The sequence below is a fragment of the Gouania willdenowi genome, chromosome 19 (genome assembly GCF_900634775.1).
Source record: "Gouania willdenowi chromosome 19, fGouWil2.1, whole genome shotgun sequence".
In the NCBI taxonomy this organism is placed as follows: domain Eukaryota; kingdom Metazoa; phylum Chordata; class Actinopteri; order Blenniiformes; family Gobiesocidae; genus Gouania; species Gouania willdenowi.
In genome coordinates, this window is record NC_041062.1 from 10,398,393 (window position 1) to 10,415,804 (window position 17,412).

The 17,412-nt window shown below is 39.1% G+C and overlaps 1 protein-coding gene across 3 annotated transcripts in view; it reads right to left on the reverse strand.

Annotated features, from left to right (window-relative positions):
* The window catches only part of LOC114481272 (PH and SEC7 domain-containing protein 2), a 34,600-nt gene that overhangs the window by 13,101 nt on the left and 4,087 nt on the right, over positions 1–17,412 (reverse strand). For all 3 annotated transcript variants that reach the window (XM_028475956.1, XM_028475954.1, XM_028475955.1), the window contains exons 3-10: positions 17,240–17,360; positions 14,789–15,299; positions 11,818–12,264; positions 11,062–11,241; positions 8,174–8,254; positions 7,573–7,685; positions 6,759–6,817; positions 5,993–6,082 (exon numbers count right to left, since the gene is read on the reverse strand). In XM_028475956.1, the coding sequence (XP_028331757.1) occupies positions 5,993–6,082; positions 6,759–6,817; positions 7,573–7,685; positions 8,174–8,254; positions 11,062–11,241; positions 11,818–12,264; positions 14,789–15,299; positions 17,240–17,360 (1,602 nt within the window). The remainder of the gene's footprint in view (positions 1–5,992; positions 6,083–6,758; positions 6,818–7,572; positions 7,686–8,173; positions 8,255–11,061; positions 11,242–11,817; positions 12,265–14,788; positions 15,300–17,239; positions 17,361–17,412) is intronic.

A 17,412-nucleotide genomic window follows, 5' to 3' on the forward strand; every position in this document is an offset into this window, starting at 1 on the left:
AATGACTATATACTATGGCCCAAATAATACTAAACTTCCTGGATAGCAGTGGATAGTACTCAGATAAATAAATAAATGTGGTTATCACAGAATCATAGAATAACGAACCATCATTTTGCTGACTTCATGGATGGGCTCCAAAAAGCTCTCCCCTTTATTCCCCTTATAGATGGCCCTGTCTCTCACATGACTGTTGTTCAATGTTCATGTCTGTGTTCAACCACCTTCAGGTACAGTGGGGGTGACAAATAATAAATAATAAAATTGCTCCATGAGGGTTAGTGTTTCAGTGTAGATGCTGATCAAACACTAAAAGCTTCCATGCTGCGGTTCCTCTGAGCTACTGTCAGAACACTGTGAAGTAGATGCTAAGAAAAGTAAGAGCTTCTTCAGCTTCTTTTGGAGGTTAATTAAACAGATGATGGGAACCAATCACAGGCTGCTGCTGGTTTCATTTCACACGCGCGCTGCTCAGTGGGGACAAAGCTCAGGCTGATTGCTTCGTCCAATCAGAGCAGAGGATACGATCAGTGCAGCTAATTACTGAATAATTACTGTCATCATCTCCATCTTTCCTCTAATCCATCCTCTGAGTCCAGGAGTCCATCCCTCGTTCTCACTCATCCATTAGTCGGTTCATAGTGGGGTGGGGGTGTGGGGCAGATGTGCCACTGTTTGTCACCATTTCTGATCTTGTTCTAGAAACAATGCTCACTTTGTCTGCACTCTTTAAATAAACATTTATTTATACATTTGAGCGTCTGGTTGGGATGAATTCACCATTTTGTCAGATTACTGAATATGCCCCAACACCTGACTACAATTGCTGTAAATAATGGGTGTTGTGAGAATTTCTGTGTCTGACAAACTGATAAATGTAAATAAGGAGTCTTCATCTATGAGCTGCTCACAGTATGGAGGCTGATGATGATGATGATGATGATGATGAAGGTCATCTCACTGTGTCACAAACATTATATTATTATATGTTCATTCCCCGAAAAGCAACAATAAAATGATGCATTTAACGTTTAGATGGCAAAAATAACATCACATATTTAGTCAAACCAGAGAGGCCCAGGCTCAGACTTCCCTCTTCTCACCCACTTTCTCCAACTTTTCCTAGTGATCCTGAAAAGTTCCCAGAATAGAGAGACTGAAGGGTGCGTTCACATAGACAGATCCGAAAGTGTTTAAAATGTTATAGGATCCGTTTGGTCTGATATTCCTCCTCGTTTGGTCTGATAGTCCTCCTCGTTTGGTCTGATAGTCCTCCTCGTTTGGTCTGATAGTCCTCCTCGTTTGGTCTGATAGTCCTCCTCGTTTGGTCGGTGTGAACAAAAACCAAGTCTAGAGTGGATCAAACAGGAGAATTCCAGAGCGATTGTTTCTGTGGGTCTCAGAGCATTTCCAATCGAAGTCTAGAGTGATTAGGTTCACTGCGAACACAACCGCTCTCAGAGCGGATCAGACGAAGAGCGCACAGAATTGTGGGTGACCAGGAGAACCGGTGACGGCCTGAACCAGGGCTCTGAAAGCAGGAAAAGCAGGACAACTTGTTGCTGCTCCATTGTTGAATGTTAGTAAAGAACAAACGGAGAAGGAAGAAGTTTGTGAGAACTCTACAGTGCTGGCTTTGACCCATAAATGAGAGCCTCTTCTTCAGGTTTCTGTTCCTCTGCCTAGAGAAGTCTCTACTCCAGCAACGGCCCCTCGACTGGTTAGCTCATGGAACTGCACCAGAGGCTATTTGAAGCGAATCAGAAGTTGTTTTCTGAACACAAACCCAGACAAACCAAGGAGATCAAAATATCAGCTGTTCTCCACCCATCCAGACCCTGTCCACCACTAAACCAGAGTGAAAGCAGACTTAAAGTCTGCAGAGTGTCCTGGTCGTCCTCTGGTTCTCCTACCAGTGGAACATGTCCTAAGCTCCTCCCCAGGGAGGTGTCCTTAGCAGGTTCCTGATCCATCTCATCTGGATCTACACAACACATAGGAACCAGGATCCAGAGCTCAGATCCTTCTTCACTAAGGGTGTGACAAGATCTCGTGCCACGAGATCTAGCGAGATTAAACTCGACGAGATTTCTCATCGCGTTAAAAATGTGTCTCACAAGATTTGATTTTATTTTCATTTATTTCAATTTTTTTTTTTGTGAGCTATCCACTGTGACCTGTGGGGGCAGTAATGCACCTTTGCTACGTCTAGCCTGCCAGAACCTAAAGCAGGAGAAGGAAAAGAAGAGGAGGAGGAGGAGGAGGAGGAGGAGGAGTACATTTTAGTTCTAGTTTCAATTTGTGGCAGAAGAAGTTTATTAACAGTTAAAAGAACATGGCTGTGTAGTTGCAGCATGTTGTTAATGACATACTTGGTCAGTAGAACTTTTATTTGGTTTTGCACATAATATTGTTTGCGCTTTAAAAAAGAAAGAAACATATTTTATTTGACCTTTTATACATTTTAGTTCGAATTTCAATTTGTGGAAGAAGAAATGTATTAAAAGCTCATGCTTACATCATGCATGTAAAGAGTTGCAACCAGGTTAAATAAAAGTCTGTTGGTTCAGTCATATTTTGTCATTGTAGTTTTCTTAAAATATCGTCTCGTCTTGTTCTAGCACGAACCAGGAACATTTAGCTTAAGCTCAGGAACACAGGAACAGAAGTGACTGTGAGCAGTGATGGAACATGTTCTCTCTGTGACTGTATTTAAAGATGAAACTTTTATTATCATTTGTATTTTCTCTTCCTCTGATTAAAGTGAAATGGTGAATATTTCAGACGTTCACATCGTTGGGTCCCTTTGAAGTGGATCAGTTTTACAAAGGTTGGTCCCCACCCTGTGTCAGGGTCAGAATCATCAATAATATGTTCACATGCCGTCACGTTATTAAAAATGATTGTTACTAAAATAACAGACGTTCCATCACTGCTTTAATAATAGTGATTAGGAACCTTTGAGCTTCTTCAACACCACATTCTATTTCATCTTTATTTAACTCACAGTTAATGTGTAACTTAATCTAATCCCTCTTTTATTTATTCAATTTAATGCTAATGATCGTAGATCTTAGTGTGTAGAACAGTGTCAATAATAATATCACAGAATTATTCAGCTCACACCAAAGTTCTCAGTAGTTCAGATGAATTCTATCCATGGATGAATAACATTTTTCTGCTTCAGCCCAAAACAGAACAAAAATAACAAAAATATCTCAGGGTTTAACAAAGAGAACCTGCAATCACCTCCAGATGGAGAACAAACTGATCAGCTGTGGGATCAGGATCAATAACTAACCCTATTGGTCCAATAACACACCTACCATTGGGAGGAAGACATTAAAATGGAAGGAATAGAAGCAACTGCTGGTCAGACGGATGTTTTCATCTGAATGTTAATGTGCCATATACACAGACAGTGAGTCTTATACATTTAAACAAAAAAAAGACGTTTTAAGAGACTCTAAAGCATAGTTAGAAATGACACAGAAACACTAATTCAGTCTAATTTACTGTTAATGATGTTAATTTGATATGAAAAGCCTGATTTATCTGTTATCTCCTCTTCTCTGAACCTGTAGCATTAAGCCACGCCCCCTCTTCAATTGAGCTGCTAATGAGAAAATAATCAACAGGAGCCACTAGAGACACAGAGAGAGGAAGAAACGGGACACACTCCATCAACAACACAAACACACACAAACACAAACACACAATGGGCACGTAAACACACAAGACGATAACAAAAACACACAAACAACAATGGCTACAACACAAAACGAGAACAAACTCTCAGAATAAAATTATAAAATGAATTAAAAAATTGCTATATCAAAACTATATATTTTTTCTCACATTATTCATTTAATATATGTTTAAGTGTCCTATATAACCTTAAATGAAATATCTAGAATAATACTTTGCACATGTAAATATAAAATTACATTATTCATAATAGCTATAATAAAATATGATTTATCATTTATTCTTTTATTATACATTTTAATATTCCAAATAATATTTATTCAAGCTTATTTATTTATATAATAATAATAGTAATTAACAGGTGTTAATTGATCTGATTTATTTTGTGAGCAGCTGTAACACAAATGTGAAACTGTGCGTGTGTGTGTGTGTGTGTGTGTGTGTGTGTGTGTGTGTGTGTGTGTGTGCGTGCGTGTGTGTGTGTGTGTGCACTAACACAATGAGAGGAAATGGGATTGGAGGAAATGAGAGGAGGAGGTCATTATAGAGATAAATAAAGGATGGAAACACCTTCACTGTCCTCCTGATTCTCTCTGTGATCAACATTAGAATAAATAAACCTTCACATCACATCATTCTATTCTCATTTATTCAAACAGCAAAAGAAATTAAAAGTTATTTTCAAAGAAATCCCATCACTGACTGGAATCCTACGACCAAAAACCAATAAAACTACCTTTTCTTCTGATAAAACAAAACCATCCAAATCCATCCTAGCTAACAGCACTAAATGTCTCTGTCTGTCTGTTGTCTGTTGACTGACAGACACCACTCTGCTCTATCAGAGATGTCAGTGTTTGTTCCCGTCATCCGTCCTGCTGTATAAACTCCTGCTGACAATGCTAGCAAATGATTGGCTGATGTCATCACATCATGTTCAGCCTCGACTGAAAAACCTTTATTTAACCCTTAATAAGTAACTTACTGACAGAGTCTGTCATAGACATATACAGAATAGATCTGTTCCTAAACGTACAATCATGTAGATGTTTAACTAAAGCGTCTGTTTCATATTCCTTTAATCATGTTGCATATCTTTAAAACAAGGGAGAAGGAACTGAGGATTAATCTGTCCTATTGGATGACAGCAATAATAATAATAATAATAATAATAATAATAATAATAATAATGTGATTTAGAGGAGTGGCTGATGCTGACTGGCTAATTTCTGCTTCATCTCCATGGGGGGTATTGCGCAAAACCAGGATAGGAAATAAAGCCTGGAAAAATCGTCTATCCTTTATAAACTTATCCCCAAGTCAGTTGAACGAAAGACGGCCAAGTTTATCCAGGACAAGTAACCATGGTGATTTAACCTCTGCAGCTAACCTCCTGCAGAGCAGGTTAACAACCAGGATAAAGTTATCCCTGCTGTGGCTCTGCTGTCAGTGCTTTGAGAAATGAGTGTTTTACATATTTCTTCACCCAAATATTATAAATAGTCATTTATTTTGTCCGTTGACTTCTGGTTTTAATATTTTTTATTATCATAGTTCACATATAAAGACCGAAAGAACATATGAAAAGACGAGATTTGAGCAATGAAAGTGAGAAGGCAAATGGTTTATTAGGAATATTTTCCTTATTAATAAAACACCAACACTGAAAAGTTAGAAAAGATACAGAAGAATCTGACTTTACTCATTATGACTGCAATGTAACTAATAGAAGATATGTTTTGCAGTGTGGACTAAAAATAAGAAAATGGATACTATAATGTTAGATCTGAAGGGTTTCATATTAACTGCTTTAGTTTTAGTAAGAGGAGGTGGAGTTGATCACTTTTCTAAATCACTGATTATTAGATTTATACTTTTTTTTAAGTTGATCATATAATAGAATAGACCTTTATTGATCTCCCAGAGGGGGAATTCACAAAAACAAAGATATCATGTCTTTTATTTTGTCATTCGGCAGGTGTAAAAGAAGCTGAGCATCCGTGATAGTTACATTCATCAATGATTCTGTGATCGAATTCATGGTCTTCTTAAGAAAGGCGTGACCGCCCACTTATCTCAAACATCCATAGCCGACTTCACTAAGCCTCGTCTCTTTATCCTGCCTTGGCAAACGTGCAAACAATTTATCCAAGATAGCACCGACCAGACTTTGTCTAAACATGAATTCTCCTTTATTTTTATCTGACGTTTGTGCAATACCCCCATATCTCATTAAGATTAATGATGTCAGGAAGTGTGTGTGCGTGCATGTGTGTGTCCTTACCTTCAGGTAATCTCTATTGTAATCCCGACCCTGGTTCAGACCCTCTAAATTACTGATGAACTGTGAGCAGGACATTCTTTTACCAACGTTCTACAGAGACAGAAAAGTGACAAACCACAGTCTGAGAAGATTTAACGTAACATTTACAATAGACGTGCTCACAGGAATCATCATCATTCATTATTAAACCAAACCTGATAAAGTGGAACAGATAGTTAGATTAGCTGGATCCACTATGATCCACTATGTGTCCCTACACTGACTCTAACCCCTTAGTCCTTTCCCATGTGTCCTGTTTCTCTACAGTCTGTCTCAGGTGTGCTGGTGCGGGTCATTTGTTCCTCTCCTCCATCACTGATGCTGCTCATGGAAACATTGGCTCTATTCATCATAGCTCTATGTGTTGTGATGAGTGCTATGAGATGTAGTAATTGGCTCTCTATAAACAAAATGGGAGCGTGCCTATGTTCCCACAGCCCTATGATCCCACAGCCCCAGATAATGGACCACCATTTAGTCCGGTTACATGTCACGTAGACGGTGATCCATAGTGAACGGCACCTGATCGCTATAGCTTCACTCATGTCACACCTGCCACTACACCTAACTACTTAAATTAGGTAAGTTTAGTGAAAGTTTGGCAGGCAGGTAGACATGCGATGGACTGGTGCCCATGAATTTAGAAGGGATTCACCCCCCCCCCCCCCCCCCCCCACACACACACACACACAGACACACACACAGACACACACACACACACACCTACCTGTCCATGTAGATCCATGTTCAGCAGCATCAGTGAACACGTCAGTGTGTGAACAGCATCTACAGGACAAAAACCACAGTTAGCTTCATACGCTAAGCGTTAGCTTCTTCAGCAAATCGTTTAACTTCTGTGGCTAATTGTTAGCTTCTTTAGCTAATCCTTAGGTTCTTCAGCAAATCATTAGCTTCTTCCGCTAATCATTGGCTTCTTACACTAACTGTAACTTCCTTAGCTAATTGTTAGCTTCTTATGCTAATCGTTAGCTTCTTCAGCTAATCGTTCTGTGAGGCTCCATAACACAAGCCCTTGTTTTGTTGCTGCTCTGAAACACTGAGAACATGCAATAGCTTCACATCTCTGTAGGGTATTAATCATGTTTAAGGTGTAATCAGGAGCTTCTGATCCCAAACATCTCAGATGTGATACTTCACAGATGCTAATGCTAAACATGTGAGAGAAATAAAAAGTGACACGTGACACTGACAAAATGTAACTTTTAGACAATTTGTTTTTAAAAAAAAAAAAAAAAAAAACAAGATTTTGATATATTTTTATTCAATGAGTTAATATCTGAAATGAAGGAGAAATGAAACGCTGACACGTGTGATTGACTCTAAATCTGAGCGCAATTAAAAAAAATAAACGTTTAAAAAAACTGAATTAGAAGTTAACAGAACTGTTCCTGTCGTCAAAAATTCTTAAACTTTAACTGAAGTTTGAACAATTTAATTTGTTATTTGTTTTCTGTGAGTGAATGAATGAATGAATGAATGAATGAATGAATGAATGAATGAATGAATGAATGAGCTCTCACCCTCTGAGGGGAACAAGTCAGGGTTACAGGTTTGGAAACGCTTTGAGAAGTGGAACAGAACCCTCTCTCTCTCCTGGGTTTCTCCCATCAGAGCAAACTGTGTGAGGAACTTCCTACAGAGAAAGAAGAAGAATCTCATTTTATTTCATCACCTCATCTCGTTTCTTCTCTCTGTATCCACATATAAATATAATATCTATACAATAAACAATCAATAAATAACAGACAGCTGTCTTTGATTTCATAACCAATTCTTTACATATAATTTTCAGAGGAATTTTGTGGGATTGTTTTATGAGAAAGTGCAGGAATTTTCCAATTAAAATTTGTGATAAAAAAAAAAAATGACTGCAGTCATGTGATAAAATCATAGGAAAACTGTGAGTCCCGAAAATATTTTGGCGTTTCATTGAATTTGTGAATTTAGACCAACTGAAATATCTACCACTGAACTATTTGGTAATTGACACAATGATTCATGTTTTCTCATTTTTACTTTCTTCCGGAAATGTTTGACATGTGTGTCCTACTGCATCTTTATATCACAACATCTTATGTACGTCTGGTTTTATTCTGACTTATTGAATCATGTCTTCTTTACCTTAAAGCTTGTTCTATGGTGAGGTCTGTGAAGTTGAAGAATCTCAGATATTCTTCTGCCACCGTCTGACTGAAGTCGTTACTGCAGACACACAAACATTTTACTACAGACACACAAACATTTTACTGCCAACACACAAACATTTTACTACAGACACACAATCATTTTACTGCCAACACACAAACATTTTACTACAGACACACAAACATTTTACTGCAGACACACAAACATTTTACTACAGACACACAAACATTTTACTGCAGACGCAAACATTTTACTACAGACACACAAACATTTTACTGCAGACGCAAACATTTTACTGCAGACACACAAACATTTTACTGCCAACACACAAACATTTTACTACACACACACAAACATTTTACTGCCAACACACAAACATTTTACTACAGACACACAAACATTTTACTACAGACACACAAACATTTCACTACAGCCACACAAACATTTTACTACAGACACACAAACATTTTACTGCAGACGCAAACATTTTACTACAGTCACACAAACATTTCACTACAGACACACAAACATTTTACTACAGTCACACAAACATTTCACTACAGACACACAAACATTTTACTACAGACACACAAACATTTCACTATAGACACACAAACATTTTACAACAGACACACAAACATTTTACTGCAGACACAAACATTTTACTACAGACACACAAACATTTTACTGCAGACACAAACATTTTACTACAGACACGCAAACATTTTATTTCTCTGCTACATCATAGAAACACATGATGAAACACTGCCTCCTACAGTCTCATTCAGAGAACTACACAAACAGCTCTTCAAGCGTCAGCCTCATTACAGTAACTAAGAATATTAAATCAGCAGAGGGCAGTGTTGTCCAAGTGGTTCAGGTATTGTTAACCATAGATATCATATAATAAAAGTCTTTATTACATATGTTTATGGTGTTAACCCTATGTGCTCCTAAGGGCGGGGCTAAAGCAGAGAACAGTGTACCTGTAGATTCATTCACACTAGTGTTGAACTCATTTTAGTTCATGACCAAATATGGATATATTTGTTCTCAGAGGGAATCGAACCATTTCCACATTAGCGCTACTTTGCAACTCAATGTATAAATGACATAAAGTATGTAGTATACAAGGCACTGACAATAGCTAACCAATAGGTGACAAATAGTGACTATATTTATTTATTTTGGTGAAATCTTGACAAATTACTTGAGAATTGGTTAATTTCAACAGTTTGAGAGTAAAAATGACTTCATGTTCTACAAACTTGGGAAAACCATGAACCACTGCAAATATTGTAGAGTTTCACTGAACTTGTGACAAATTCAATGAAACTCCACTTGAATAATTGTAAAATTCTACTTCCAAATAAACCTGTGAAAATGTTGTGTCTTTTTACAGTATTGTTTTTGCATGGATGCCAATATTTGTGTTTGGATATGATACAGTGATTTAAAATTACTCCCAATTTGTGCTTCATTTTAATAAATAATTTCCATGAAAAGTTTAATTTTTTTTAATATTGACAAAATTCCTGAGCTTAAGTTCCCATGGAAATTTAGCATATATTTTGCATCTCATTGCAACCCTACTGAGATATCTACAACTACATTATTCGTGAAGATGTAAAATCCTTGTTAAAGCTTTAATTCTGCAGCTACAGCCACAATTTGTAGCTTAAAGGGTTGCTCCAATCTTCTTCTTCCTTATAATTATACTTTTGTGGTCAGTGTGATGATCAGAGCTTGCTTCTGCCTTCCTTCGAGCAATCATCATGAGGAACCTGGTTCGAATCTTGCCCTGCTCAATCTTTGTAACTTTGACTCTGTTTGTTAAATCCTCAATGAGTGAAAGTGATGTTCATTCGTTCTGAGTACCGCCTACAAATACCCTTTTGGTAGTGTGTACAAACTTGTATTCATTGACAATAAACACATACAGAAAAAGGAGTTGCAAATCCTTTTTCACATTCCCACTTGCATTGTCGCGGCAATGCAAAATTGTCTAGTTGTATGTTTTTCTTCTTCCGTCTTCACTAACTCCTCCACCGTTTGACCGATTTTGACAACTAAGATATCAAACTGTTCAGAAAATTCCAGATTATTGTGCTATTGCTCTTATGATTTCTAACTTTTAAACTTTTTGAATGCTTGTGCAATTTTTTGTTCTCATCCACTTTCATCAGAAATGTCAACTATTAACCCCTTCATCCCCAGCCATTCTTCAATTGATTTTGACCATTAAACCTTTAACATGTTAAGCTACTACCTTCAACCCATTTCAACCTTTTCAACTTATTTCAACTTTTTTTTTTAACCCATTTCACTTTTTTTCAATTTTTTCAAGCCATTTCAACTTTTTTCAACCTTTTTAAACCTTATTGCTAATGTTCAGCATTTGTTAGGTTAATGCTTAGTTAATGCTAGTTTAGTGCTAATGCTAGGTTAATGCCAATGCTACGCTAATGCTAATGTTAGAGTAATGCTAATGCTACACTGATACTAATACTAGGCTAATGCCACTGCTAGGTCACTGCTAATGCTAGGCTAATGCTAGGTTAGTGCTAATGTTAGGCTGATGCTAATGCTAGGTTAATGCTAGGCTAATGCTATTGCTTTTTTTTTTTTAGGAAATGCAAATATTCTAGTTATTGTTATTATTATTATTATTTTACTGAGATCTCCACAACTAAATTTTCTCAACCATTTTCACTTTCCACAGTGGGCCGATTTGGATGTTTTTAAGGGCCGGATTTAGCCCCCAGGCCTTGAGTTTGACACATGTGTACTAAAGGATTATATTATCTTTTTCTGAGGTTATTGATTCTGATAAACAGCTCCAGCTGTAGATAAGGTAAACTAACTTCTTGCTGAGATGAGGAGCTACGTCAGACTTCCTGAATCCATCCAGGGTGAAAAGGCGTTTGGCGAGACGTTTAGCGGCGGCGCCGTCAGCTCGATGGCTGCCATTGGTGGGAGTTTCACTGCTGCTCAGACCGAGACGCTCACTGAAGTCCTGCTCCTGCTCTGATTGGTTCCTGCTGCTGCAAACGCATCACACAGAGCACACGATTACATAATTATAATAATTATGATGAAGCTACAGAGCTCTGCAATACTCTTCTTCTGTTTGAAAGCAGGATTTAGCTAAAAAAATAAGTCTGTTTCACGTCTCTCAAAGCCACCAGTCCACATGTTTGTTAGCTTAGCTTGTAGCGGTGCTGGGTGAACAGGGTCAAAAAGTCAAGAGGCGGGGCTACGTTTTCTGGTTGAAAGCATTTCAGATCAGAAATTTTAAGGACAAAAATAAAGATGAAAAACAATGTGACCCAGAAAGCGGCAGACGAACAAGGCTAACCGGTAGGACTGGTTCCTCAGTGACATACCAGCTCAGAGGCTACTCCCTTCATTCTACCTTTACTCTCGCACTGTGTGCATGTGTGTGTGCATGTGTGTGTGTGTGTGTGTGTTAGCTTGTTTGTTTATCTCATGTAACAACATATATGTTTTTAAAGTAATCTAATTACATTAAATCTGAACATTCTATCAACCCAAAAAAAACAGGTCACATTCAAACTAATACTAATATTGTTTGTTGTTGTGGAGGGGGCGGAGCTTACCTGGGGAGGGTGGAGGAGCTGTTACAGTCCCAGCTGCTGCCCAGAGGTTTGAGGCTCCTCCTACAGGGGGAGTGCTCTGAGCTGCCGCTGCTCAGCCTCTCACTGGACGGAGCTCTGGTGGCGTCTGAGTCTCCGGTTACCGTGACGACAGAGTCTGAGTCGCTGGGCCCCTCATGGCGAGCCAATGGGGCGAAGCTGAGTCTCACCATGTGTTTGGTGCTAGGGAGGGCGGGGCCCACGAGGCCGTGGAGGTCGGGGCTGAGTGTGGGCAGGTCAAAGGTCAACACACTGTCCAGGCTGCTGTAGGACGTCCCCTTAGCGCGGTGAGACTCCATGATGGTCTCAAAATGACGGCTGAACGTGTCCTCTGTCCCCACGAGGGGACCCCGGACCAGGATTGGAGACTTCAGCACCGGGTTCTCATCATCAAAGAATGTTTGCCTCACCCTGGACACCACAACACACGCACTTTATTCTGAAACATGGTAGAAGTTCATACTGCCTGGAGAAAATAGTTTGTTAGCTTATAAAAAAGCTCTCCACAAAGCTAGAACCTCCTATTATTCAACAAGAATAATCCTCGGTTTCTATTCAACACTGTAGCCAGGCACACCAAAAGCCACAGCTAATGTCAAACCCTCTATTCCTTTCAACCAGAGCAGTGACAACTTCATCAATTTCTTTACAGATAAAATTCTAATAATTAGAAACAAAGCTAATGTCCTCCCTCCAAGTGACTTCTCCAATTATAGGCCAATATCCAATCTCCCATTTGCTTCAAAAAATCTTGAAAAAAATCATTACAGGTAAACTATGTGATCACCAACATAGGAACAATTTGTATGAGAGCTTTCACTCTGGCTTTAGAGCACACCACAGCACAGACACTGCCTTAGTAAAAGTAACCAATGATCTCCTCTTAGCCTCAGACAGAGGGTTAATCTCAGTTCTGGTGCTCTTAGATCTCAGTAAAGCCTTCGATACAGTGGAACATTATTTATTGCTGCAGAGACTAGAAAGCGTTTTTGGGATTAAAGAAAGCACTGGGTTGGTTTAAATCCTATTTATCAGACAGAACCCACTTTGTTCATGTTAATAATCTCTCTTCAGTTCACGCCAGAGTTAATCATGGAGTTCCACAAGGTTCAGTTTTGGGACCAATACTATTTACATTATATATGCATTCACTAGGTAACATTATCAGAGAACATAATATAAACTTCCATTGCCATGCGGATGATACACAGCTAAATCTCTCAATGAAATCAGACAAAACTTATCAGTTGTTAAAACTCCAGGCTTATTTTGAAGACATCACATCCTGGGTGAGCCGTAACTTTCCCCTTCTTAACCAGGATAAAACCGAAGTGATTTATTTGGTACAAAACACCTGAGAGAGAAATTATCAGAGCAAATAAAGTCTCTGGATGGCATTACTCTGTCACCCACCACCACAGTAAAAAACTTAGGCATTATCTTTGATACTGACTTAACTTTTAACTGTCATAATAAACAAATCACAAGGACAGCTTTCTTCCACCTCCGTAATATCTCGAAAATCAGGAATATCTTGGCCCAGGGTGATGCTGAAAAACTAATCCATGCATTTGTTACATCCAGATTGGATTATTGTAACTCCCTACTGTCAGGATGTCCCAGTAACTCACAAAAAAGTCTCCAGTGAATTCAGAATGCTGCAGCCAGAATACTAACAAATACTAACGGAGAGAGCATACTTCTCCAGTATTAGCTTCCCTACATTTGCTTCTTGTAAAATCTAGAATAGAGTTTAAAATCTTCCTGTTAACCAACAAAGCTCTACATGATCAAGCTCCTGTATATCTTAGAGACCTGTTAGTGCTCTATCATCCGGGCAGAACACTCTGCTCTCAGTCTGCTGGTCTTCTTGAAGTTCCTAAAGTGTCCAGAAGTAGACCATGAGGCAGAGCGTTCAGCTACCAGGCTCCTCACCTTTGGAACCAGCTCCCAGTCATAGTTCGGGAGGCTGCTACTCTCTCCACCTTTAAAATAAACTCAAAACCTACTTATTTGCTAAAACATATATCATATAAAAGCAATAACCTAAAACGGACATGGTCTCGTTGTTTTCATCACAATCACAAACAATTACATGTAAATGGGCAACACCTCAGACCATTGTGAGAAATCGTTACATTCAAAACCGATTATTGACTAAAGCGTACACCCCATAACTATGACAATTAGAGCGTACAAGCGTCCCCTCTGTAGTGATCGCAAGATCACTACGTGCACCCATAACAAGATGAAACCTTGTCTGTAGTGGTAGCATTCGAGCATGGAGGATGCCCGCATGATGTTTAATATTAATATTAACCTGACCACTAGGAACGAGTGTATCATAGTGTATCATGTTTTTCCTGCAGTCTGTGCCTTCTCCTCATCCTCCGCTCTCTTTTCTGTTTTAGGTGTCTTGATGCTGGAGCTGGCAGTTCCTGGTTGATGGTTCATGGCTCAACTAGTCTGGGACATTCTGATGGTCTATCCCTCCATCCTGTTCTGATTGTCTTTCTGTTCACTAAACCCCAACAAATTGAGGCAGATGACTGCCACCTCTGAACCTGGTTCTGCCGGAGATTTCTTCCTGTTATAAAAACAAAATAAGGGAGTTTTTCCTTCCCACTGTTGCTAAATGCTTGTTCATGTGGATCTTGCTGAGTTCTTTCTTTCTTACTATGAATTTTATATTGTTAAGCGCTTTGAAATGACTTTGTTTTATTCTGCACTATATAAATAAAGTTGTGTAGAGTTGATTTGATTTGAAAGTCCAACAGTGTTCATCATCTCATCCTAAAGTTTATTATCGCATATCAGATCTCATCATATCTCATCTTGAAGCAGCATCCTTGCCCTCGTATTACAAACACCAGTAAACGCATTTAACTCATTGTGTAGTTTGTTGTGGTGTTTGTTGTGTAGTTTACTGTGTTACCTGTTCTGAGGTTGTCCGTACATGTGGTGCAGTTCTTTCCTGTTGTCACCTTGCATCCTAACACTGGCCCAGCTCACCATCTCCTCACTGTCTTCCTCTTCCTCTTCCTCTTCACTTTCCCCCATCCCTTCATTTCCTCCGTCCTCAAGTCCAGAACTCAGGGCTCTGATTGGACTGCTGCCGTTTCCTGGTGTTCCCTGAACGCTGCGGTTGCTTCCAAACGCTGAGTCATGGTGTTGGTGCTGAGTCATTAGTAGCTCATCGATGTCCGTCTCTCTGTAGCAGCGCAGTGGGACGGCGTCCAGGTCGGTCTCTGAGTATTTCAGCGTGCGGCGGATGATTCCCGTTTTAGGAGATGTACCTGTGACTGCAGGGGGTGGAGTCACCAGCTCCACCTCCACCTGCTGCACCGCGTGATTGGCTGAGGGCAGGACCAGGGACAGAGGGGGGGTCGGAGTGGGAGACTCACTGGAGTTACCACTGGGGGGCGCCGTGGACGCATCCAAGGAATCTGTTTATCAAACACATTATTGATCCTCATAGATATTGATTAGTCGTCGGTAACCTAATTTATATCTGATATCAGATTATATTTCAAATTTATGTTTTTATTTGACTTATTGAAGTTCTTTTTCAGAGATTTCTCATTAATTTGAATTTATTCTATCCAACTGTAGAATCTTCTCGTGTTTAATATTCAAATGTCAGTAACTCATTGACAGTTGAATCCAGAAGTGTACATACACTGTGCAAAAAGACAACACTTTTTTTCTCACTGTCTGAAGTAAAGTCAGACTAAATCTCTCCAAAATTATTTAATTTTGCTAAATGCCACAATATTGAGAGAGAGAATTTCTAAGATACATTTTTGTTACTTTCTTTGAGGTTAAAAGTTTACATACACAAAAAGTACTAAGTCTTTAAACAACATGGGGAAGCCCAGATGATAATGTCATGCCTTTGGAAGCTCCTGATAGGTTAACTGACAACATGTGAATTAATTGAAGGCACACCTGGGGATGTATTTTAAGGCCACACCTCAAACACTCTGCTTCCTTGTTTGAAATTATGGAAAAATCAAAAGAAATCAGCCAAGAATTCATCTGTTCAAACTATTATACGCAAGTCTAAACATCATGGAAATGACAAGCCATTACAACACTCAAGAAGGAAACGTGCTCTGTGTCCCAGAGATGAACATGTTTTGGTCCGAAATATGCAAATCAACCCCAGAACAAAAGCTAAAGACCTTGTGAAGATGCTGACTGAAGCTGGTAAGAAAGTGTCATTATCCACAGTGAAACGAGTCCTGCACTGACATGGGCTGAAAGGCTACTCAGTGAGAAAGAAGCCATTACTCCTAAAGAAACATAAAAAAGCCAGATTACAGTTTGCAATAAGACACCAGGACAAAGACCTTAACTTCTGGAGAAATGTCCTGTGGTCTGTTGTAACTAAAGTGAAGCTGTAGGGCCATAATGACTACCGTTACATTTGGAGGAAAAAGGGGGAAGCTTGTAGATCTGAGAACACCATACCAACTGTGAAGCACGGAGGTGGCAGCATCATGTTGTAGGGCTGTTTTGCTGCAGCAGGAACTGGAACTCTTCATAAAATTAACAGCATCATGAAGAAAGAACATTACGTATTAAGGCAACATTTCAAGACATCAGCCAGGAAGCTTAAACTTGGGCGCAAATAGGTCTTCCAATTGGACAATGACCCTAAGCATACTGCCAAAATTGTTAAAAAAGTGGCTTGAGGACAACAAAGTCAATGTCTTGGGGTGGCCATCACAAAGCCCTGATCTGAATCCCATCGAAAATTTGTGGGCAGATCCGGAAAGGTGTGTGTGAGCGAGGCAACCGACAAACCTAACATACACCAGTTCTGTCAGGAGGAATGGGCCAGAATTCCTGCAGAGTACTGTGAGAAGCTTGTGGAAGGATACCCAAAATGTTTGACCCAAGTCATGCAGTTCACAGAAAGTAATAAAAAAATATCTAAGAAATTATCTTTCATTATTGTGGCATTGAGCAAAATGAAATAATTTTGGTAATCCTAACTGACCTGAAACTTACATACACTTTGCACAGTGTATGTAAACTTCTGGTTTAATTTGTAATAATCAGTTTTCTACTGTTGTTGATTATTGATCTCTGATTGATTGATATCACTGGATCTTTTCCAACATTCCACACGACAAAATAAATCAGATCAGCCGCATCGGAAGTTAAACAGTTTCAGGGCATTCCCTGATTAGTTTTTGATCTCTGAAATGCTTTAGAGAACTTTTCAACGTGATTGATAAAGTGAATCGCTCAGCAACAGATTAATGATGAAGACAATTTATCACCTTCTAAAATGCAGTGATTATGTTCATTTGATATTAGACAAAGTTCTGTGTGAATTCATGAATAAATAAATAAATAAATATATATGGCTCCTTACTTTTCTCTGCTCCACTCGCTGCATCTTCATTGGTCGATCCAAATAGAAACGCCCACTTTGCTCGAGCGATTCTCTGACAGTGGAGCGAAGGAACAGGAGCTGATGCACAACCACTCTCAGTCTGTAACACAACCAGCAGTGGGTCAACACACACACACACACACACACACACA